The sequence below is a fragment of the Myotis daubentonii genome, chromosome 4, assembly GCF_963259705.1.
Source record: "Myotis daubentonii chromosome 4, mMyoDau2.1, whole genome shotgun sequence".
In the NCBI taxonomy this organism is placed as follows: Eukaryota; Metazoa; Chordata; class Mammalia; order Chiroptera; family Vespertilionidae; genus Myotis; species Myotis daubentonii.
In genome coordinates, this window is record NC_081843.1 from 106,782,442 (window position 1) to 106,805,532 (window position 23,091).

General features: G+C 39.8%; 1 protein-coding gene across 3 annotated transcripts; it reads left to right on the forward strand.

The window, feature by feature from the left end:
- Positions 1–171: 171 nt before the first annotated feature.
- Positions 172–20,911, forward strand: C4H5orf34 (chromosome 4 C5orf34 homolog). Of its 3 annotated transcripts, XM_059694819.1 has the most exons (14): positions 172–1,701; positions 2,146–2,377; positions 2,517–2,606; positions 2,835–2,861; positions 4,658–5,301; positions 6,911–7,012; positions 8,112–8,235; positions 14,717–14,808; positions 15,622–15,691; positions 16,534–16,701; positions 17,259–17,353; positions 18,960–19,049; positions 19,651–19,691; positions 20,594–20,911. In XM_059694819.1, the coding sequence occupies exons 2-14, from the start codon at positions 2,183–2,185 to the stop codon at positions 20,782–20,784; spliced, it is 1,929 nt and encodes a 642-aa protein (XP_059550802.1). In that variant the 5' UTR covers positions 172–1,701; positions 2,146–2,182; the 3' UTR covers positions 20,785–20,911. The 3 variants fall into 3 exon arrangements, with proteins under 3 accessions (XP_059550802.1, XP_059550803.1, XP_059550804.1); XM_059694820.1 differs by lacking the exons at positions 172–1,701; positions 2,835–2,861 and having other exon boundaries at positions 2,164–2,377; XM_059694821.1 differs by lacking the exons at positions 172–1,701; positions 2,517–2,606; positions 2,835–2,861 and having other exon boundaries at positions 2,164–2,377.
- The last annotated feature ends 2,180 nt before the right edge of the window (positions 20,912–23,091 follow it).

The following is a 23,091-nucleotide window of genomic DNA, read 5'->3' on the forward strand; positions in this document are numbered from 1 at the left end:
TTATAAAAATAGGCCCAAAATAGAGACATTTTCCCAGTTGTTACCAGAAAATGTTTTCTTCCTTTTTTATATGCATCTGTTTATTTGTTTTTTTGTTTCCTGAAATAGCAAGTAGACATCATATATATATATATATATATATATATATATATATATATATATATATATATGGTGTCCCCCCAAAAAATGTATACACACCTTAACAGCTTATAGCTCACTTTTGAAACTGAAATGTATTTTAATAAGCACAGCCTTTATAATCATTCAAAGTGTTTGTGTACATGTTGGGAGGACACCCTATATATGGCTATGAATATTTATTGCCATTTGACAAGTATGTAGACAAGTGATGTAAAGTGGTTGGTATGGGCTGGGTTGTGAAAGGTACCTATGACAGCAATACTGGAAATGGATTGGAGGGGCAAGAGGCTGGAAAAAGGTCCTAGAATAGTTACAGGAAATGAGGGGAGAGTTGATGGCCTGAAGCAGAGAAGGAGGAGCCAGGTTCATGAGAGACGAAATCAATACTTGTTACAAGAGTGTGGAGGGAAAGAGAGTGAGATGTCAAATATTGCTAATATTGAGATACCATTAACTCAAACTGCACATTCAAGAAAAGCAAGATTTCTAAAATTTACTTATTCTTTCATCATTAAGTAAATCTTTGTTCCACCCTTATTATTTGCCAAGTATATATGCCAGGGGTACAACTGTGAATAAAACAAAGTCTCTGTTCTGATGTAAGTTTATATCCTAGTGGGAAAAGACCAAAAAAAAAAAAAAGAATAAATAAGTAAAATCAGTTCTGACAGCGGTTAGATGCCATGAAGGAAGAAGATGACATGGATAAAAAGTGACTGGGAGCCCTAACCTGTTTGGCTCAATGGATAGAGCGTCGGCCTGCGGACTCAAGGGTCCCTGGTTCGATTCTGGTCAGGGGCATGTACCTTGGTTGCAGGCACATACCCAGTGGGGAGTGTGCAGGAGGCAGCTGATCGATGTTTCTCTCTCATCAATGTTTCTGACTCTCTATCCCTCTCCCTTCCTCTCTGTAAAAAAACAACAACAATAAAATATATTTTAAAAAGTGACTGGGAGGTGGTTGGGAGCAACTTTTATTGAGATTCTACAAAGTTACATTCATAATACTAGGTAGTGTCATATGTGTTGTCTCATTTAATCCTCACAGCAGTCCTGTCACTATTCCCATTTTACAGATAAGGAAACAAAGGACCTAGCTTATAGCTAGTAAATGGTGGGTATGAATGGAACCCATCCTCTAATTCCATTTCCATCACACCTATATGGAAAGCATAGCTGAAGACACAGAGTCACTTTAGAAGTGGAGAAGAGGAATTGAAATGAGTGAGATGGGGATGAAACTAAGACCTAGGAGGTTAATTAGCATTTTCAGTAGTGACATGAAGATACTTCTTTTAAAAAAAAAAATATTTTTATTAATTTCAGAGAGGAAGGAAGAGGGGGAGAGAGAGAGAGAAATATCAATGATGAGAGAGAATCATTGATCAGCTGCCTCCTGCACACCCCCTACTGGGGATCGAGCCCATAACCCGGGCATGTGCCCTTGACCAGAATCGAACCTGGGACCCTTCAATCCGCAGGCCCACGCTCTCTCCACTGAGCCAAACTGGCTAGGGCTGAAGATACTTCTTTAATGCCGGGCTAGGGACAAGAATCCAGGTATGTATGCTTTTCTTTTCGACCTAATCGTTACTTTTGGCCTGCCCTTTCCACGTATTACAAGTGATTTGCTGTATTCTTATTACAAATGTGGAATTTGCTTGTTATTGGAAATGAGATACTAAAGATCTAATTTTCTGACATTGAACCTCAGAAGTAAAGCCACTAAAATTACTCAGGCAGTTATAACGTGGTGGACTGTCTCTACCGCTCTGTTATGTTTCCACCCTGGCGGAAAGCCTTCGGGGTTCCTCAAGGCACTCTGTCAGGAATGTTAATTTCAAATCACTTAAGTGTGTGCAGTAAGATAAATTTTCCTCCAACAAAAGTAAATGCAGTGGCAGTATGTTTTACTTATGTTCTTAGAAAACGCACCAGCTTATTCGGGTAGAACTTTTGTACGTTAAGAGAACTATCGGTGCTACTGTTCCCTATTTCCGTCAGCCTTTGCCTTGGCAGGACATTACCCATCGTCATCCTGATGGCGGCTGAAGTGCGAATGGTGCTTTATGAAGACGATTCTGTGCAAGTACAGTACGCTGATGGCTCCAGACTGCAGCTTTCTCCCTGTGGCTCGGAATTTTTATTTGAAAAGGCACCTCCTGTTTCAGCACATCCTTTAGAACAACCAGAAAGAATTCGTCAGAGGACACACTTTGTTATTAGCACTTACCGAGTAAGTAATGACGCAAACGTTGCTCGTTCAGTGTTGTTGAGGTGGGTGGAATATGGAAGTAATTAGCATGCAGGATTGCTTCATACTAAGTGGATTTCCAGTCATTTTTTTTTAAGATTACATTTGTGTCTTTTTGTAGGAGCAACTACAGAGAGCCCTAGATTTTCGAAACGCTTTCGCCACTTGCCCTTTTTTATCTGAAAGCATTATACCTCCTGAAAGAAAAAAGGTAATTTCTTTAAAAAATAATTTTTGTGAGTAAGATTTGAGGGCAAGCAATTAGAAATAGGTAGTTTAATAATTGGCCTTTTTCTTCATGACACTTGGGAATAGACCTGTTGCTGTAGAATGAATGCATAGTGACTTAGCATTCACCACACTAGAGTGCTCATGTTTTGTATATATTGATTGAGACACAGAAGTTACATAATTCATTACCCTGTCTTTTTCTTTGTAGCCAAAGATTCTATGTAGAGCTTTTCAGGTTGGTGACTTTTTGATTCTTGAAGGTGTGAAAATTAAGAGATTATGTGGATATTTTTAGTAGCTTATGAATATTTATCTGTTAATGTGTAATAGAGATATGCAATTACTTATGGGTATGCAAATTTTATTCTTTTTGCGTTCACTCTATTTTGAACTTTTAGGAATAATAGTCACTGTCATTTATTGAGGGTTTACTGTGTGCCACGAACGGGGAGTGATATTAAAAATATTTGCTAGCACCACGTGCCTTGAGTCCCTGGTGATCAAAATTGGAGTCCGACCAGTCAGAAAAGGCATATTGGCTGGATACGCTCCTTTTGACAGGAACTGAGTCTCAGAGTTTCCCTAACTTGTCCATAGAAAGTTTCTTAGTGGCAAAGTCAGGATTTGAACCCAGTCTGTGTGTCTATTAACCACTTTCTGCTACTGTCACGATGCTTGCCTGCCTGTGGAGTGGTTTTCTATTACATTGTCTCATGACAAAGAAGCCTTGAAAAATTGTAAGCTGGAACTTGGTCTACAAGGCTGTTTTCCCATTGTATCTATTGGAGTGACTATTCATTAAAAATGGGTATCTTGTTGGATTATCAGACAGTCTAGTTCTAAAAGATGGAACTTTTTGAACCATCATCCTTATAGACCAGTTTGACTATTAATGAATAATGCCCTTAACTTTAGTGTACTGACATAGCACTATAAATTTAAGAGGCTTTTTCGACAATGGTTTTTGTAAATTTCAAGTTTTATATAAATGGAAGTTGAAATGGATAGCTGTTGGCAAGATTAACTAATTACAAGACTTTCGTGATACCTGTTGTTTCTACCTTACATGAAAAGATGCATCAGGCACGGTTACTGTTACAAGTCTGTTTGCTATTGATCAGTATCCATTTACCTTTGAGTAATTCAGTTTTTTAAAAAGTTACTCTTGCCCAGCCCACGTGGCTAAGTGGGTGAGCGTCAACCTAGGAACCAGGAGGTCATGTTTTGATTCCCTATCAGGGCACATGCCTGGGTTGTGGGCTCGATCCCCAGTATGGGGCGTGCAGGAGGCAGTCAATCAATGATTCTCTTTCATCATTGATGTTTCTCTCTCTCCCTTTCTTTCTGAAATCAATAAAAAATATATATATTTTAACAAGTTACTCTTTATGTCACCTGATATTTATTTTAGGGTCTGGTGTATCTAGGACAGGTACTTTAGTCCAGGTCATAACCCTTTGAGAGAACATGTCCCTAGTGCTGTTCAGTCATTCAGTACCATTTATTAAATAACTCTCCCCTCCCCCTTGTTTTGAAACCTTATGCTGTCACGTGTAACATTTTAAGATATCTTGAGTCTGTTTCTGTATTCTCTGGGTGGTTCTGCCAATTATTTTTATGCTAGTTTCATACCATTCGAGTTAATATAGTGCATTATAGTGCTATAGATGTCGATAGCCTTTTTGAGAGTAGAATTTTGGGAGGGACTCAAAATCTAATTATCTCTGATTCATTGTACATTAAAAAAATATGTCTAACACTAGATATAATCAGGATGATTTTTTTCTTTTCTCATTTTTTTTCAGTGTGCGTGTGTTTTATCTCTCTAAAGAGATAATCTTAACAATATCAAATATTCTCTGGAAAGCCATATATTAGGCTGACACCTGGCTCTCTCTTTTTCATTCTGTCTAGGTAGTAAAACATAAAACTTCAAGAGCATTCTTACACAATTGTAGGTACCAGATGTATGGAAAATTTGGTCTGTTAACAGAAAATACTGACCATCTCTTTTCCCTCCCCTCAACTCAGCGTATCCTCATTGACATCCCAGAAGTGAGATGGCCCAGTCTTGGTACTGACGGTGGCATGATATGCATGCAGAGCGGCGCCGTGAAGGTACCATCTGTAGATGGCCATGCATACCTCTGTCTGCCCAAATCTCAGCAGGAATTTACAGTACATTTTTTGTGTAAAGTGAGCCAGAAGCCAGGCTCATCTGTAGTATTGTCAGAAAAAAATAATCAGGCCCCAAAAGAACAAGTAGGAAAAGCGGACAAAACCCGTGCATATGGAAGTTTACCAGGACAGAGACAGAAGAATAAAGAAAACGAACTTCACTGTCAGACCGTGAAACCCAAAGGACCTTCCGAGAAGAAGCCTTGTGGGAACAGAACTGAGGGGGAGGCGGCACTGCCTTTGCCTGGTCCCAAGCACAGCTGTGTCCACGCGTGGGTAGAGCAGCGCTGCTCTGTGGCCTCCTGTCCGGAGGAATGGAAATACCCTCTGTCTTTAGCACTTCGCTTTCATAGTAAAATCAGCAATATGTCTGGAACCGATGTAACTCTCCCCCAGAGTACAGTGTTAACGTCTGCTGCTGCAGAGGAAAGAGGAAAAGAGATTTCTGTTCTTCCCAGGGCCCTGCTGCTCAGCTGTCCTGTCCCACACCTGCACAGGTAATGTCAGAACCAGTTCTCCTCTAGATAATATGTCTTTCTAAGTCATCTGATACCAGTCATAAGGAAAGTTCATTCGGTTCATCCAAACCTTGTTTAAAACTAATAGTAAATAATTTGCCTAGCAAATGTGTTGCTTGTTTCTTAACTCTGTGTCCATGGAATGAATGTTTATGGGAGGCCGACTGTACTAGATACATCGTTAAGCACAGAGACTACAGAGATGACTGAGACACAGACCCTGCTTTCTAAGAGCTTAGAGTCTAGTGAGGGTCACTGTTGCTGAAAAGATGATTATTAAAGTGGGAAGGGATGGCCCAGGCACCTGTGCAGACCCCTGGGGGGCATCTGCTGCCACTCAGTGGAGCCTGTTACCATGGTTGCTGGAGTGTAGATCTGACAAGTTTATGATCATGGGTTCTTTCTTTCACACTTGGCCTCCGAGGCCGTCTCTCTCTTTGGTTGATGTAAATATGTCCATTGTCAAAGGGGTAGGCATGGACGGCTAGGTAAAAACCTTTGACCTCCACTAACAAATGAATAACCTAATGATGATAGATTTGTAACAGGAACTTTGCATAAGTAGTGCAATAATAACAATAATAGCTAACGCCAAGCACTCAGTATGTGCTAGGCATGCTGTTTCATCCCCATAGTGACCCATGAGGTAAGTACTGTCTTTTATCAGCCCATTTTGTGGAGGAACTTGAGCCACAGAGATGTTAAAAAACCGGAGCAAAGCCTCACACTTGTACTTGGAGAATTAGGGTCTGATCCCAGGTGGTCTCTAAGTACATATCTGTTACTCAAATGAAATATGGGAATGGTTTTCAGGCATGTCATGATTATCTGTTTAAGATAGGAAAATCCAGTATTATAAGTATGCACCAAAAGAGATTGATGCTTCTAAATCAACAATTTTTCAATAACTTGCCACTGGCTTTAGATCGAAACCTATTACCCTTAAACATGGCTTAACAGGCCTTGCATTTTCTGGGCCCTTCCCATGTCTGTAGTCCTCCACTCGTTCACCACTCTACTCTTGCAGGCCCTGGAAAGTCTGCCCAAGCTTTCATTTGCCACCGCGCCCGCTTTGTCTTCTGCCAGGAGCACTCCTGCTAACTCAAGTTCATGTCCAGGTCTCCGAGTCAGCCTTCCTTCCTGAGGACGGTTACCCCAAGTCCCTAGACAGGATGAGGTTCTTACACAGTCCCATAGTGTTCAGTAATTCCCCTTTCTTTATGTCAGTGTTTACTGTCTAACATCAGTGACCATGTTTGCTTTTTTGGGGTGTTATATCCCCAGTGTATTTACAGTGCCTGGCCACCATAGGAACATCAGTAAATATTTGTTGTTCAAATCCTGAATTTTAAAGATTACTAAAATTGTTAATTTAGGTAATTCTGCTGAGATTCAATAGTGAGATTATTGAAAATGCATGGAAAATAAGACTCATTTTAAAATGTAATGTACTTTCATATTTTTACTTTTTCGATCTAATTAATTAAGCAAGGAATAAATCTTAACTACAGTCACACTATTTTGTTGACTTCTCAAGGTAGTTTTGTTGAGCAACCAGAATCCATAACTTGTATTTTATCCTTCACAGGTGGACTTTCTGTGACTCACTTTCACAGGGGCAGTCTGATGAAGAAGAATATTCCTACTCTGAACTAGTGAAAGTGGTCTGGCACAAGGGTATTACGTACAGGTAAGGCGCCTGTGTTGGCGTTGGAGCTGTGTAGTGATGTCACAGGGGACGGGACTAGCCTTGCAGATCAAGTACAAGAGAATACAGTTTGGCAGCGCCACCATGCTCCTGTGCTTGGCCCTGAGGTTTCAGGTCTCAACACCCTAATTATATTTGGACACACAGGGTTCTTGTTACTAATTCACATTAATCATATTCGCAAGATTTTTGTGACAGCTCCAAAGCCAGCGAGGGATTAGTTTTGCTAGTGAATGAGATACACATGGCAGCTATTTAAGCCACGCCTTCCAAGCCTGGGGGATCTAGTTGTCTGAATTAGTTGCATCAGAAGGTGCCTGGTGAGCATGGAATCGAGACATTAGATTCCTAAGGGAGATTTCAGCCTGCATTCACTCAGCAGATACTCACCGAGCGGCTGCTCTGTGCTGCACTATCCCATTGAATAACCCTGCCTCTCTAGGGACTGGAATACTGTGCCGGCCAGATGAGAGGTTCACTCTGTACACAGTGCTGACGAGCACTGGGAACTGTTTGTTCTTGGGCTCTCCTTTTCCTGCACGAGGACCCACTTGTTACTGACAACATACTAGTATTTCCCATACACGTTTCAATAAAATTGACTTGGCTTATATCTTTATTTCTTATATACCCAATACCTTGATTGTACATGGCTACTCAGGTACAATGAGTCACCTCCTCTTAGGGATAGCTCCTTCTACACATGGCTAATCTCATCATCAGGTATTGATTCTGCTAGTTTTATTATTAAAGAATAATCTTATTTTCAGGTTGTGGAGTTGTTATATTTAACTCCTATGCAATGAGCACTGCTTTGGTGACCATTATAGACCAGCTACTGTGATTGGCTGGGGGGATACCAGGGTAATAAGGGAAGATGCCTCACTTCTAGAAGCTGAGCTTAGTTACTGAAGTAGATAGATCCACCAATTCTGGGTGTTCTGTTCATTTTTTTGCCAAAAATAAAATAGTTTGGCTGGCTGGAGGAACAGAGTATGAAATTATCCATTTGCTGATAGGTTAAAAATTATACTTCTTTGCTTTTTTTTCTTTCTGTTCTTGTGTTGTTGTTTTTCCATAGACTTACCCATAAAAATGTGAACTCAATAGAGATTTATCCTGGAGATGGATCTGTTTTCAAATCAGAAGGAGCTTATTTTGGGAACTATTTTACATACTATTCCATTCAAGAAGGATCAGAAGAGGTAGGCGGACAATGAAATCTCCACTCAAGATTTTTGGTCTATTGCTGTTTCTAAATAATTGTGAATATGTTTGGAAAATTTGATCTCTATATAACATTGCTTGCTACTACTTAGTCTGAACAATCAATACAACCTTACTGCCAGTATTGGCACAATAACTATTAACCACCTTATTTTTACTGTATTATCATCCTGTATTCTGTCTTCCATTCACCTAAGCAATTATGTTTAAATCAGCAGTTACATTTCTTCTGTCATAGAATGTATCAATAGGAAATACTAAAACCAGCAGCATTACTTTGAATCAATATACTTCTTTGAATTAATATTTGTCAATTAAAAAGCACATTTTTTTCCCTAGCATGTATTATTTGCATATTTTAAATACCCCCTAACTCCTAAATCTTTATATTAAGAAGTTGAACAGATTGTTTTCTGGTGTTGAAAATAGTGAAACATAACATTTAACATATCATATCAAAATGTAATAATGTGGATATTTTGTTAATAACTCTTAATTTGCTCAGCCTGACATTTGAGATCACCCATTCAAAGGCATCACCATAGTATCACATGGCTTTGCTTTGCAGGATGAAATACAATAAAAGCGTTGTCTTTCTCTATTACAGAGTAAGGCATGTAAGTGATAAGATTATCAGAGATACTAGGGCCTGGGGCGAATGTGGAATATTGAAAGAAATGAAAGTGCTGTTGTTCAGTAGTTAGAACAGAAATAGAAAATCGGGAGGGGGTGTGTCCAGATCGGGGCCTATCGGGGAGCCGGCTGGCAGGGGAGAATGGACCACGGGAAGTTGGCCAGCTGGGGGGAGGGACCACAGAATGTTGGCTGTGGTAGTGCACTGACCACCAGGGGGCAGCTCCTGCGTCGAGCATCTGCCCCCTGGTGGTCAGTGCGTCATCATAGCAACTGGTCATTCGGTCGACTGGTCGTAATGGTTGCTTAGGCTTTTATATATATATAGATAGACTAGAGACCCAGTGCACAGATTCATGCAGAGGGGAGGTTCCTTGGCCTGGCCAGCAATTGGGGCTGATCAAGGCAGGCTGGCTGGGGGGGAGGGACCGAGGGAGGTTGGCCGGCCGCAGGAGGTTGGCTGTGGGAGCACACTGACCACCAGAGAGAAGCTCCTGGGTCAAGTGTCTACCCCCTGGTGGTCAGTGTGTCGTTATAACAACCAGTCATTCGATCAGTCGGTCGTAATGGTTGTTTAGGCGTTTATATATATAGACTAGTGGCCCGGTGCATGAAATTTGTGCACGGGGGGAGGGTATGTTCCTCAGCCTGGCCTGCACCCTCTCCAATTTGAGACCCCTCGAAGGATGTCCTACTGCCAGTTTACAGGGATCGGGCCTAAACCGGCAGTCGGATATCCCTCTCGCAATCCAGGACTGCTGACTCCTAACCACTCACCTGCCTGCCTGCCTGATTGCCTCTAACCACTCTGCCTGCCGGTCTGCTTGCTCCCAACTCCCCCCTCTCCCCCCCGCTGCTAGCCTGCTTGCCCCCAAATGCCACCCTGCCAGCCTGATCACCCCAAACTGTCCCCCTGCTGGCCTGCTCACTCCAAACTGCCCCCCCCCCACCGCTGTCCTGATCACCTCCAACTGACCCCTACTGATGGCCTGCTTGTCCCCAACTGGCCCCCCTGCTGGTCTGGTTGCCCCCAGTGGCTCTGCCCCCCACCAGCCTGATCACCCACAACTGCCCTCCCCTTTAGCCTCTAACCGCCTCTACCTCGGCCCCGCCACCATGGCTTTGTCCAGAACACCTGGAAGGTCTCCCAGTCTAATTAGCATATTATCCTTTTATTAGTATAGATGAATTATTTTATAGAATGGGCATTTTAGTACAGATGGTTTCCCGTGGCATTTTTTCTAAAGAAGTAAAAATTACTTTAAAAAATGTTTCAGGAAGACTTTGAGAAATTTACAGTATCTGCTTTTCTTCCAAGAAAGTTGTCACTTTTATGCCAGAGTGAGAATTATTTGTATGCTTTGTATGTCATCATTGGGCCACTGTGACTGGGGGCACTTAGCTTGACTTGAGAATAATTATCTTGCTCACAGGCTGGGAGGGAGGGTGTGTGGCAGAGGAGATAATTACTTGGTTCTGGATTATTCATAGATTGCTGACTTTCTGGATTCATTGTGCAAGCCCCTCCTTTTATTGATGTCCACCTTCTATTGACAGACATCTACCCTGGTAGAGAAATGAGATGAAATTCTCTTTCTTTTCATTGTAAAAAGCATTTGAATTCCTAAGGTGTGATAAGGCCTCCCAGCCATCCACAGTCAAGGTACACATTTTCATGGAGGATGTTCCCACTCTTGAATAAATCAAAACAATTTTTTCTTTTAATTTAAACTTTCTTCTATAACTGTTTTCTTGTTACTTAAAAGCTAGTTTTTTTGAAACTACTTCCAAAGCTTTTCAAGCTGTATATGTCCTTGGAATGAATTTATAAATTAGAATTGAGCCCGGCCAGTGTGACTCAGTGGTTTAGCATCGACCTATGAACCAGGAAGTCACAGTTTGATTCCAGGTCAGGCCACATGCCCGGGTTGTGGGCTTGATCCCCAGTATGGGGCGTGTAGGAGGCAGCCGATCAATGATTCTCTCTCGTCATTGATGTTTTTTTCTTTTAAAAAAAAAAAAATATTGTTTTTTTACAGAGAGGAAGGGAGAGGGATAGAGAGTTAGAAACATCGATCAGCTGCCTCCTGCACGCTCCCCACTGGGGATGTGCCCGCAACCAAGGTACATGCCCTTGACCGGAATTGAACCTGGGACCCTTCAGTCCGCAGGCCGACGCTCCATCCACTGAGCCAAACCGGCCAGGGCTCATCATTGATGTTTCTATCTCTCTCCCTCTCCCTTCCTCTCTGAATCAGTAAAAATATATTTGAGTGTGTGTGAGAGAGAGAGAGAGAGAGAGAGGAGTATATATGTTTGTAAATAACAAAACACGTATTTGATGCTCTTAGAAAGTCTTATTTTCTTTCATTAAAACTTGTGCAGTATAGGTAACTCCATAGATTCTCTTAATTTGAAGAAAGTTAGAGGGAAAGGTAATAATTCAGAGTTCCTTGGGAAAATGTGTCACTTATATATTTTTTTATGTTTATTTTTTTCAAATCAAAAACTGAAATATTTTCTATTCAGAAAATATATTTGGATCTAAATATCTTCTATAATTTTAACCCTAAAATATCAATTTAAATATTTTAAAAATGGTTGGGATGTTTGTTTTTTTTAAATAAGTTAGGTTACTGAAGTTCTACATGTTGCTGGATCACCTGGGGTAATTTTCTGATTGGAAAATTAAGAATTATAGTCAGAGGGGAGGACATGAGAATTTTTAAAGAACATATTCAACTTACTTTAGAAGCCGAACCTTTCTTATCATGTGACTTGTTTTGTATGTCTGTTAAACTATATTATCACATAATTATTGCTGCTATTGGAACAAACAGTGACAGTTGATTCAGGTCATTTGAATGTCCACTGTCTGTTTTAATTTGTATGTTCGTTTTGACTCTGTCATCTGCTCAAACTTCAGTGGAAGTCATGAGAACCTATTATTTTAGCCTGCTCCCTCCTTTACGTTGGAAATACTCTTTTTTACTCAGAGGGACCTTAACTTTAATGTAAGGGATTGTTTCCCTTGCCAACTTTTTTCTTCCTTGCCAAGTAAGAGAGTTGTTGTGAACTATTTAGTGATGCCTTCCCCAGGATATTTGCAGATGTGGATGGGAAAAGTCATTTCATCCCCGACCTTTGCATGTCAGGTGCTGGAGTGCCCGGGGTGCTGCCATGCCTGCGCCCCCAGCCCTCCCTTAGTGATCACAGATCAGGGGGCTGCAGGCATGGCTGCACCCTGGGGCTGCACCAGGTGCCCAGGGTGCTACCATGCCTGCTGCCCCGCCCCTCCCTTCACGATTGCAGATCCAGGGGCCGCAGGCAGGCTGCACCCGGTACCCCCATGCAGCCGTGCCTGTGGCCCCACCCCTCCCTTCATGATAGCAGATCAGAGGGCTGCAGGCACGGCTGCACCCTGGGCCTGCACCCGGTGCCCAGGATGCTGCCATGCCTGCTGCCCTGCCCCTCCCTTTGTGATTGCAGATCTGGGGGCTGCAGGCACGGCTGCACCAGATGCCCAGGGTGCCGCTGTACCTGTGGCCCTGCCCCTCCCTTAGCATGGCAGATCAGAGGGCGACAGGCATGGCTGCACCCTGGGCCTGCACCCGGTGCCAAGGGTGCTGCCATGCCTGCTGCCCCGCCCCTCCCTTCACCATCGCAGATCAGGGGGCCGCAGGCCAGCCGGCACCCCTGGCCCCGGGGGTCCTGCACCTTGGCTCTCTCTTCCTCCGATCGCCATGGCGATCACCGGCACCCCCGGCCAGGGGGTGTGGCCTGGCCTGCTGCCGGGCTTTCCAATGGCGATCACCGGCTGGGGGGCGGGCAAAGGCTGCCTTTGCCCGCCCCTCAGCTCTTGCCTGCCACCGTTCTTCCGTCTTTCCCCTTTTGCCTCCTATCATTGCACCTATGTATGCAAATTAGCCGCCATCTTTGTTGGCGGTTAACCACCATCTTAGTTGGCAATTAATTTGCATATTGCCCTGATTAGCCAATGGGAAGGGTAGCGAAGTTACAGTTAATTACCATGTTTGTCTATTATTAGATAGGACTAGAGACATGGTGCATGGGTCTGTGCAACGATGGGATCCCTCAGCCTGGCCTGTGCCCTCTTGTAATCCGGTCCCTCGGGGATGTCAGAGAGCCAGTTTTGGCCCGATCCCTGCAGGTCAGGCTGAGGGACCACCAGTGCACGAGTCCGTGCACCGGACCTCTAGTAGTGATTATAAGACACTCTTAATTATAAGATGATTCCAAATTTCAGAGAGATTAAATTGTAAAAATAAGTATTTTAGAACTGATGCAATAGGTAGGATAGCTGAAAGAGAAGAACACTTAGGGAACTCAGTGTCCAGTAGAGAAAGACATAAATAATTAAAATATGATGTTTTGAGTGCCTGCCATGTGCTAAGCACTCTACTAATAAATGCTGGGGATACCAAGGTAAGCAAAACAAATACAATCCCTACCTTCATGAAGCTATCTCTATTCTGGAAGGGAAGACAGATATGAAATAAAAACTAAATGAAAACCAAGAAACAGGAGAGAGGGCACTGTGCTAATGGACATAACTAGGGGATTTCACCCTGTCTGTGGGACCTCCACATGGATTTCCTGAGACTGAAGGGAAAGTAGGAGTTAGTCAGACACAAGGAGTTCATGGAGGAGGGAACCGAGTAGAGGGAACAACATGTGATAAGTGACATACCAGAGGTAGATACAAAGTAGAGAAGAAAATGCAAATTTTGAAATGAGGATAATTCCATTTTTGACTTGTTAAAATTGAGATGTCTGTGATATTCAAGTACACCGTCCAGGATAAAAGGATAAAGATTACTTTTGAGTACCTGCTATACACTAAATTCTGATGGTAAAGTATGGGCTGTTCTCTCTTGTGGTTCAAAACAGATCTCTGCTACTTTTTAGACCTTGAGCCTCACTTTCCTCATCTAAAAATAGGCACCTAGCACAGATCTATTCAATAAATATTAGCCATGGCTATTATAATTATTATGAAGGAGCTTTGAACCTTGTGGAAATAACCCAAGAAGAAATCAGGAAGTCAGAGGAGAAGGCTGGAGACAGCGTCCTGGCAAACACTGGCATTACAGAGTCTGAGAAAGAGGAAATGCAGAAAGGATAAGTTTTTAAAATTCAAGAAACCAAGACAATAAATACTATTATCTTCCATATAAACTGTAGTAATAGTTATTCCATTAGTAGAATATAACAAAATGATAGATGCATTCAAGTAAAATAATTTTTTGATGTTTAGGTTTTGGGGTTTTTTTGGTCTCAAGGGAAAAGCTTATGTGATGTTTCCTGCTAATAAGTAGGAAAATTCATTTGTAACCATGTTAATTTTTTAAAATATATTTTTATTGATTTCAGAGAGGAAGGAAGAAGGAAAGATAGAAACATCAGTGATGAGAGAGAATCATTGCTCGCAGACCCCCTACTGGGGATTAAGCCTGCAACCTGGGCATGTGCCCTGACTGGGAATTGAACCGTGCTCTCCTGGTTCCTAGGTTGACATGCAAGCACTGAGCCACACCAGCTGAGCTTATAACCATGTTAGTTCAAGTATACCAAGATTTAAATTGGACAGTGAGTTATAGGCTGTGAGAATGTAACTTGAATAGAGAGGAAAAATGGGAAAATGGAAAAGCATCATGAAATACCTTTAGATTATACCTATTACGGCCTGTAAGTTAAAATAACTGCTTCCTTTGTCGCTATGTAAATATGTAAATACAAAATAGCTGAATAATAATGGTCAATGTTTATTATTAATGAGATTTTTCACTTTAAACTAATTTTCAGAGGGAAGAGAAAATGTATTCAGTAAATAATCTTCCTCCAGAGAGACCAGGAAGTCTGTTCTCTGTGTGTTCTCTAATTAAACAGGCCACCAGGTAAGTCCTTCACATTCAACTGAATCAAGTGTTATGTCTGAGAACCTTGATACCTTTTCTGATGGTTAGGATCAGATTAAGACTTTGTAATTACAAGAATACTTCCATCTTTGAAACGTAAAATGAAATATGGAGAAACATTTCTATGTGGCAAGCAAGTGCTGGAAATAGGTGACTTCTCGGGGTAAATTTCGCATCATTATTGCTCCCTGGAGTCAAGTTGAGGATTTGATGATACATTTAAAATTTTCATACTTCTTTATTATCTTCACAGTAATAAAGGTTTCTGAATGTGTACAGAAGAGAAGTGTTTGGTTCTTTGGTTCATATGTTTTTTAATTCTCCTAGCTAATTAATCTGTAGCACTCAGAAGAATGAAAGTGAATTGTTGGAGTCAATGATTTATTTGTATAAACTATGTCTAAGCCAGTTCCAAAGTAGATTTGAAGGAGCAGATCAGTAATATGATTTCTAGGACAGTTTATTTACAACCCACTACTTAGACTGTGCTAACCCTTTCAGGCACTGTGAATCTATCACCTCATAAAAAGGAGCACCTGAAAATTCTATTTGGAGTCATTTCATTGCCACAAATTAGAGAAATAACCTTAAGTGGGTAAGATTAGCCAAAGGGAAACAGTAGTAGTACTCTTGTAAGGGCTTACTATTTTCTGGAAGGAAATAGGTCTGGACATGTTTCAGTGGAAATGAACTTCTTGGCTGAGATGTCGTACAGCAGTTAGAATCGTTGCTCGAATTGGAAAATGCCATAATAATTTGCAAATGTTTACGTTGTGTGTTTCATGTTCACAGGATTCTTCAGCACTGTGCCAAGACGAGGCTTTCTTTAAGCCATAACTACCGTATATGCTGCTGGAAAATGGTATCTTAAAATTCTTTCAAAAGCAAGATAATTTTGTCTATTTTCCTAAATTCAAATTACTTTCATCTAAGTCATGTAAGAAATTCTTTGTAATATTAATTTATTCAGAAAAATATCCACTTAATAGATAAATGCTGCAAAATGAGGCTTTTATTTATATTTTATTGTATATAGTTTGGTTTAGCTTCTTTTTTTAAAAATATATTTTATTGATTTTTTACAGAGAGGAAGGGAGAGGGATAGAGTTAGAAACATCGATGAGAGAGAAACATCGATCAGCTGCCTCCTGCACACCCTCCACTGGGGATGTGCCTGCAACCAAGGTACAGGCCCTTGACCGAAATCGAACCTGGGACCCTTCAGTCTGCAGGCCGACGCTCTATCCACTGAGCCAAACCGGTCAGGGCTACTTCTTTTAAATGGAATGGGAAGGCCATAGGAATTAGTTGAATTTGTATATAAAAACATAGTTATTGTAAACACTGCAGTCTTCTACTCTCTTTCCATACTGTAAAAGTACATTCTTTAATGCTGACTTGGAGGAAGTTATTCTCAGACTTGGATTTTTCTGTATCTATACTAATTTGGTTATAAATTTATATGTTGCTGTAGTTCCTAAGTCTTGTCTGTGTTCTTTGTAAAGTTCAGAGCAAATGGGGGTTTAATCTGCTTGTAATCGACTGTTTTGGGCATCCACTCGTGGAAAAGTTAAACATACATAAGGATTCTACAATATTCGACTTCTGCATAGGAATCTGAAAGTTTCCTCAGAGTTCATTAATCATTTAAATCTTATGAATGGATAACTCTACTTCCTGCTGTTTTTACTTACTTGGTTTTAGGTACCTGGGATAAAAGAGAATATGCTGCCTTTGCTTTTGAGAGAATCGTTCATACCCAGTGTGGGAAGATTTCTTGCCTATTCTGATGACAAAGTACATGTCCTCTTTATAGATGGTGTTACTCTAACCCTAAGTTGGAATTTTGGCTCTTTTAATGAAAAAAGACAGGTGAGTATACTTCAGGCTAAAATCTATTTTGTATTGTTTTTTGTTTTATTTATGGAAGTACTGTGGCACTTTTTTTATTGTGGTTCTATCTCAGTTTCTTTTTTTTAATCCTCACCTAAGGGGGGAGAGAGAGAGAGAGAGAGAGAGAGAGAGAGAGAGAGAGAGAGAGAGAGAGACATCAATCTGTGTATCTATACTAATTTGGTTATAAATTTATACGTTGCCTTTTATATGTGTCCTGGCTGGGAATCAAATCGAGAGCCCTCTGGGGCAAGGATGATGGTCAACCTAGTGAGCCATCCAGCCAGGTCAATTTGTCTTTTGAAGTATGATGTCTCTCAAGAGGCTTATTGATCTCATTAGATTTCCTAGAAAAAGTGAAATAGGTGTGGCAAATATTTATTTTTATTAAGTAACTCACTACAGAGAGAGGGACTAATATTTTTTAAATTGTTAAGTTAGAAGAGGGTTTTGTTTGGGTTTTGGGGGTGGTTTTGTGTTGTTGTTGTTTTTATTTTTAGAATGATAAAACTTAACTTTCCTCCATGTTTCTTAAGATAAATCAAGGTCTCAACTTAGGTTGGTGTAAGTTAACTTTTCCTGATGGACACGATCAGTTAATTCAGATTGAACACGCCGGACCATATGAAAGGTACTGAAAAGCAATTTAAAAATTATTTTCATTTTAATAAAAAACTTTTAATTGACAGAGCAGAAACATAAACAGTATCTGCATATTTTGTTTTAGTTTTTACATGTGGGTGTGAATGACGTCATTTCAACAGGTTTCAGAGTTTACTGTTATATTGGCATCTAGAATAACAAAAAAGATGAAGTCAGCTTTAATAATTTCCATTTGTATTAAAGTGATTTTTCACCAAAATGAATATGTTAGATCTAACTGGCTTGCTGGAGAAGTTATTGTCAGATGTGTTAACCAATTAATCCCCTAACCAATTTGAAGTAAGATTGGCAACCACAAATAACTACACTTCTGTATATTTCTATAAAATAGAAAAAATAAACTAATGATTATTCTTAAAATGGAGATTCTTGAAATCAGCTTTTCATGACTGTGCTTTCTTTCGGTTTATGTAATACATTTTGTTATAATCGTTGTATTTGTGATGTTTTTAACATTTTAGTGATTTTACTTTGAGAATGTTCACAAAAGAATTGCTTTGTTTTAGCTCAAATTTATTTTTCTGTTGAGCTTTATTGCATTTTATTCTAAATGCTCCAACACTCATTGCTGGTTTGAATAATTTGTCTCAAAAAGACAGAGTGTATTTAGCAAACATTGCTATTTGTTTTAGCCAGTCACTTCAGAATAATCATTTTATTAAACTTGATACTTGTTTTGCATATTTGGTGAGTTAATATGTAATTATACATATAGGTGTGTGTGTGTGTGTGTGTATACATTAATGGGTGTTTTCTAGTTTAAATTTTAAAAAGCAGATGCTCACTTAGTCTTATATGTAAACACATTCACATGATAAAATTTAATGAAATTCATTTTTCTTTGAAAAACTAAAAGGAGAATTCAGACATTTGAATTTGAACTTTGTTCTGACTTTTTTTTTTAAATATATTTTATTGATTTTTTACAGAGAGGAAGGGAGAGGGATAGAGAGTTAGAAACATCGATGAGAGAGAAACATCGATCAGCTGCCTCCTGCACACTCCCCACTGGGGATGTGCCCGCAACCAAGGTACATGCCCTTGACCGGAATCGAACCCGGGACCCTTGAGTCCGCAGGCCGACGCTCTATCCACTGAGCCAAACCGGTTAGGGCTGTTCTGACTCTTAAATCTCATCATTATTAATCATAAATGTGAGTACATCATTTTCTCCTTGATGAATAATGAAAAAAGTGCTTATTTCCAATGAAGCCCTAGCTGGTTTTGCTCAGTGGATAGAGCATTGGCCTGTGGACTGAAGGCTCCTGGGTTCGATTCTAGTCAAGGGCACATGCCCAGGTTTCGGCCTTGATCCCCAGTAGGGGGCCTGCAAAAGGTTTTCTCTCATTATTGATGTTTCTCTGTCTCCCTCTCCCTTCCTCTCAGAAATCAATAAAAAAAATTTTTTTGAATAAGAAAGAAGATTCAGAGAATTTCCCAGTAAATGCCTTACTTTAAAATATTCCCTTTACCCTTTTTCCCAAATTGTCTTGATTTTTCAGTCATTTTTGAAACTTTTATAAATAGAATACAAGTTCATTTTTTAAATATTTCTTTTAATGTATTTAATCTAGATATGTGTCAACAGTAATATCCTGGTGCAGAAGACTGACGCAGACTAGTCAGAGAGAGATGCCCACTTGTTCTATTCTTGAAGAAAACTGGTGTGTGTATTTCTTTTAAGTTTAATCTGTGTAGAAGAGCCAACTAATACTCAAAATTAAAATGTCAAATGGTAGGGGAGAAAGGGGGGAATAAAACATTTCCCCTTTGATTAAAAAATAAATAAAACGGGGCGGGGGGGAGTCAAATGGTTAACTCTAAGACTTTTTTCCCCAAGAAAATCTTTTCTTAGTTAAATATACTTAACTCTATGTTTTTGATAGCTTATGATTAAAAATAACTTTTCTGCCGAAGCCGGTTTGGCTCAGTGGATAGAGCGTCGGCCTGCGGACTGAGGGGTCCCAGGTTTGATTCCGGTCAAGGGCATGTACCTGGGTTGCGGGCACATCCCCAGTAGGAGATGTGCAGGAGGCAGCTGATCGATGATTCTCGCTCATCGATGTTTCTAACTCTCTATCTCTCTCCCTTCCTCTCTGTAAAAAATCAATAAAATATATTTTAAAAAATAATAATAACTTTTCTGTAATTTTTTTTGTTTAAAATTCTAACCTTTATGAAAACAGTCAAGTATGCTTATTTGAAATATTGTGTATAAAAAAGAATCAGATAACTAGCATGAACTTACTTTTCTTTTCCCCACAGGTGTGTGGCTTCTGAACTTGAAAAGATACAGAAGTTTAACTGTATCCTTTAAACATAATGTATTGTCCTACATAATTACTTCCTTTCCATTCTAGGTTTAATTCATGACCCTATAGATTATATTAATCCACACCTATATTGTGGAGCTTCAATGAATACTTAAGACATTTGAGAAGTAGCTTGTCTGTAGAAGGTACATGACCCTGACTATTTTTGCATGTTCATTGGTAATATTGACATGTATTTTTGTTTTCTTGTAGTGTCTTTGTCTGGTTATGGTTGTCAGGGTAATGCTGGCCTTATACTTTGAAAGTGTTCCCTCCTTGTATTTTTTAAAAGAGTTTGAGAAGGATTGGTATTAATTCTTCCTTAAATATTTGGTATAATTCACCATTAAAACGATCTGATCCGGGGCTCTTGTTTGTTGGGAGGTTTTGATTCCTGACTCCATCTCCTTCTTACTAGTATTCCATCTGTTCAGGCTTTGTTTGATTCAGTCTTGGTAGATTGTATGTTTTTGGAATTTATCCATTTCTTCTAGATTGTCCAATATATTGGTATATAATTATAGTAGTCTCTTACGATCCTTTGTATTGTGTTGTATCACTTGTTATTTCCTCTTTCATTTATAATTTTATTTGACTTCTCTTTTTTTCTTGGTAAATCCGGCTTAAAGTTTTACTGAGATTTTTATTTCCTCCCTTTCACCAAACCTCCATCCAAACACACACCTACATACTCTTCTCCTTCCCCCTTTTACTCTGGTTTCTTCATCTATGAGGAACAGACTTGATAAGTCCTGAAGTACCAACTCTATTATGAATCCAAAAGATCTTCCCCCAAATGGAGAAATCCTATTTTAATATGAAGTCAGGCTTTCTGAAATTAAAAACACTTGTATAATGAAAAGTGTGGGCAAAAACTCCTTGACTAAGCAACTTAGTGTTACTGGAGAATAGTGGTGTCCTAAACCAGATTTCTAACAAGAAAAATGAACAGTCTTTTGACTGTAAACCAAACTATTCAGAAAGCTTGCTAGAAGAAGTTAATGAAAAGAGAGTATCAGCGGCATTGAAAAGAACCTCTGAAATTATTCAGGATATTGATTGTCTTCTATCAAGCCCTAAAAAGTGAAAAATGAAAGTATTACAATATATTATTAAATCTTAAGGATGTTTCAAATCACTGGTATAAAATTACTAGAAAACAAAAGAATTGTATATATGACTTCTGTACAATAATCTGAGAAGTGACATTTAACTTTGGATTTTACCTAACATGTAAATTTTAAATGTGTATTTATAAAATGCTTTATTAATAAAGAACTATTTTGAAATTTTGAACTGTTTCTTATTTCAGGTTTATGAGAAAAAATTATAAACTTATAGTTTTATCTTGTGAAGCATTGACTATTAAGGATTTTGTTTTTTTGTTTTTTTTGTTTGTGTTTTTTTGTTGTTGTTTTTTTTTATTGCTTAAAGTATTACAAAGGGTATTACATATGTGTCCTTTTTTCCCCCCCGCCCTTGACAGTCCCCTAGCTTCCCCTATCCCCCAGTGTCTTATGTCCATTGGTTATGCTTATATGCATGCATACAAGTCCTTTGGTTGAACTCTCCCCCTTACCCCCACCCTCCCCTACCTTCCCTCTGAGGTTTGATGGTCTGATCAATGCTTCTCTGTCTCTGGATCTGTTTTTGTTCATCAGTTTATGTTGTTCATTATATTCCATAAATGAGTGAGATCATGTGATATTTTTCTTTCTCTGATTGGCTTATTTCACTTAGCATAATGCTCTTCAAGTCACTAATTATCTGAGAGATGCAAATCAAAACGACAATGCGGTACCATCTCACACCTGTCAGAATGGCTATCATCAACAAATCAACAAATGACAAGTGCTGGCGAGGATGCAGAGAAAAAGGAACTCTCTTGCACTGCTGGTGGGAATGCAGACTGGTGCAGCCACTGTGGAGAACAGTATGGAGTTTCCTCAAAATAAAAATGGAACTCCCATTTGACCCAGTAATCCCACTTCTACAAATATATCCCAAGAAACTAGAAACACCAATCAGAAAGGATGCATGCACCCCCATGTTCATAGTGGTACAATTCACCATAGCTAAGATTTGGAAACAGCCTAATTGCCCATCAATAGATGAGTGGATTAGAAAACTGTGGTACATCTACACAATGGAATACTATGCTGCTGTGAAAAGGGAGTTCTTACCATTTGCAACAGCATGGATAATTTGCTTCTAGTGAGTAATGTGGAAGAGTGATGAGGTATGACTTCCAAGACTAGGCCATAAAAGACATTGCTGTTTCTGCCTTACTCTCTGTTGGCTTTTGGGGGAGAAGCGGATGCTCCAGCCCCAGTCAAGCCTCCTGGTGATTGTAGCCTGACTGATATCTTGATTACAACCTCATGAGAAACCCTGAGCCAGAAACTACAGCTAAGCTGGCTCATAGAAACTGACCTACAAACACTGTTTATTGCTGGTAAAGTCACTAAATCGGGGGGTAATTCAACACACAGCAATAAATAACTAATACAATAAGTACTCTCCAATAATCTGAAGCAATGAAGATCTCTGTTGTGTTAGAAGAGCTCTTCAAACTTTTTGTGTTGATTCGTGATTTTGATGATGTGTCTCTATTCTGAACACTGGCTCTGGGTCAGAATCAGACGAGTGCCTTCTATGAATTAACTGCAGCCTCAGCCTTAGGCACAGTATCTGTGAACTGGCTGTCCCTTTACCTGAGGGCTGCTGCATTTCTTCTAAGTTCCTTCATCCCCACTCTTCATGTGGCATCAAGAAATATAAATGCCCATGAGGTATTCTTATTGAAAGTGCATCACATGTGAGCCAGTGAGTTTAGATATCAGAGGTCACATCCCAATATCTTACTATACTCAAAGAAAGGTTTTATTCACCTTTGTGAAAAAAGTGAAAGGGCAAAATAGCAGTACATCTGAGAAACTTCCAAAAGGCAAACAAGAAAGAAAAACTCATCATCTCGAGTAGAAAATGTGGGGGTTCATTCAAGAGTGTCATTTGGGAATAGTTTTGCCTGTAAATTCCATTAAAGAAGTTTAGTCCTGCTGAACCTCTTTGTGACCCTAGTACTGAAAAAAAGGATTCTGTATGCTTGTCTGGCAGGAGTTCCCAAGGTTGTGTCATATGCGAAAATTCAGCAAACTGTGCGCTTAGGATGAAAGCACTTTATGCACTTTAGTGGATGTGCTTTAACCTCAATAAAGAAGGAAAAGAAGAAATCACAGGACATGGATGCAACTGTAGGTGTTCTAATTCTCCTTCATGACTTAACTCTCAAATGCAAGTGTAACTGCTTGTGCATCTGACCGGAGTCACCCACGTCACAAGGACAAACTTCCCAGCCAGTTCTAATTGTGGTGAACAAGAGTGCTGCTTTCTA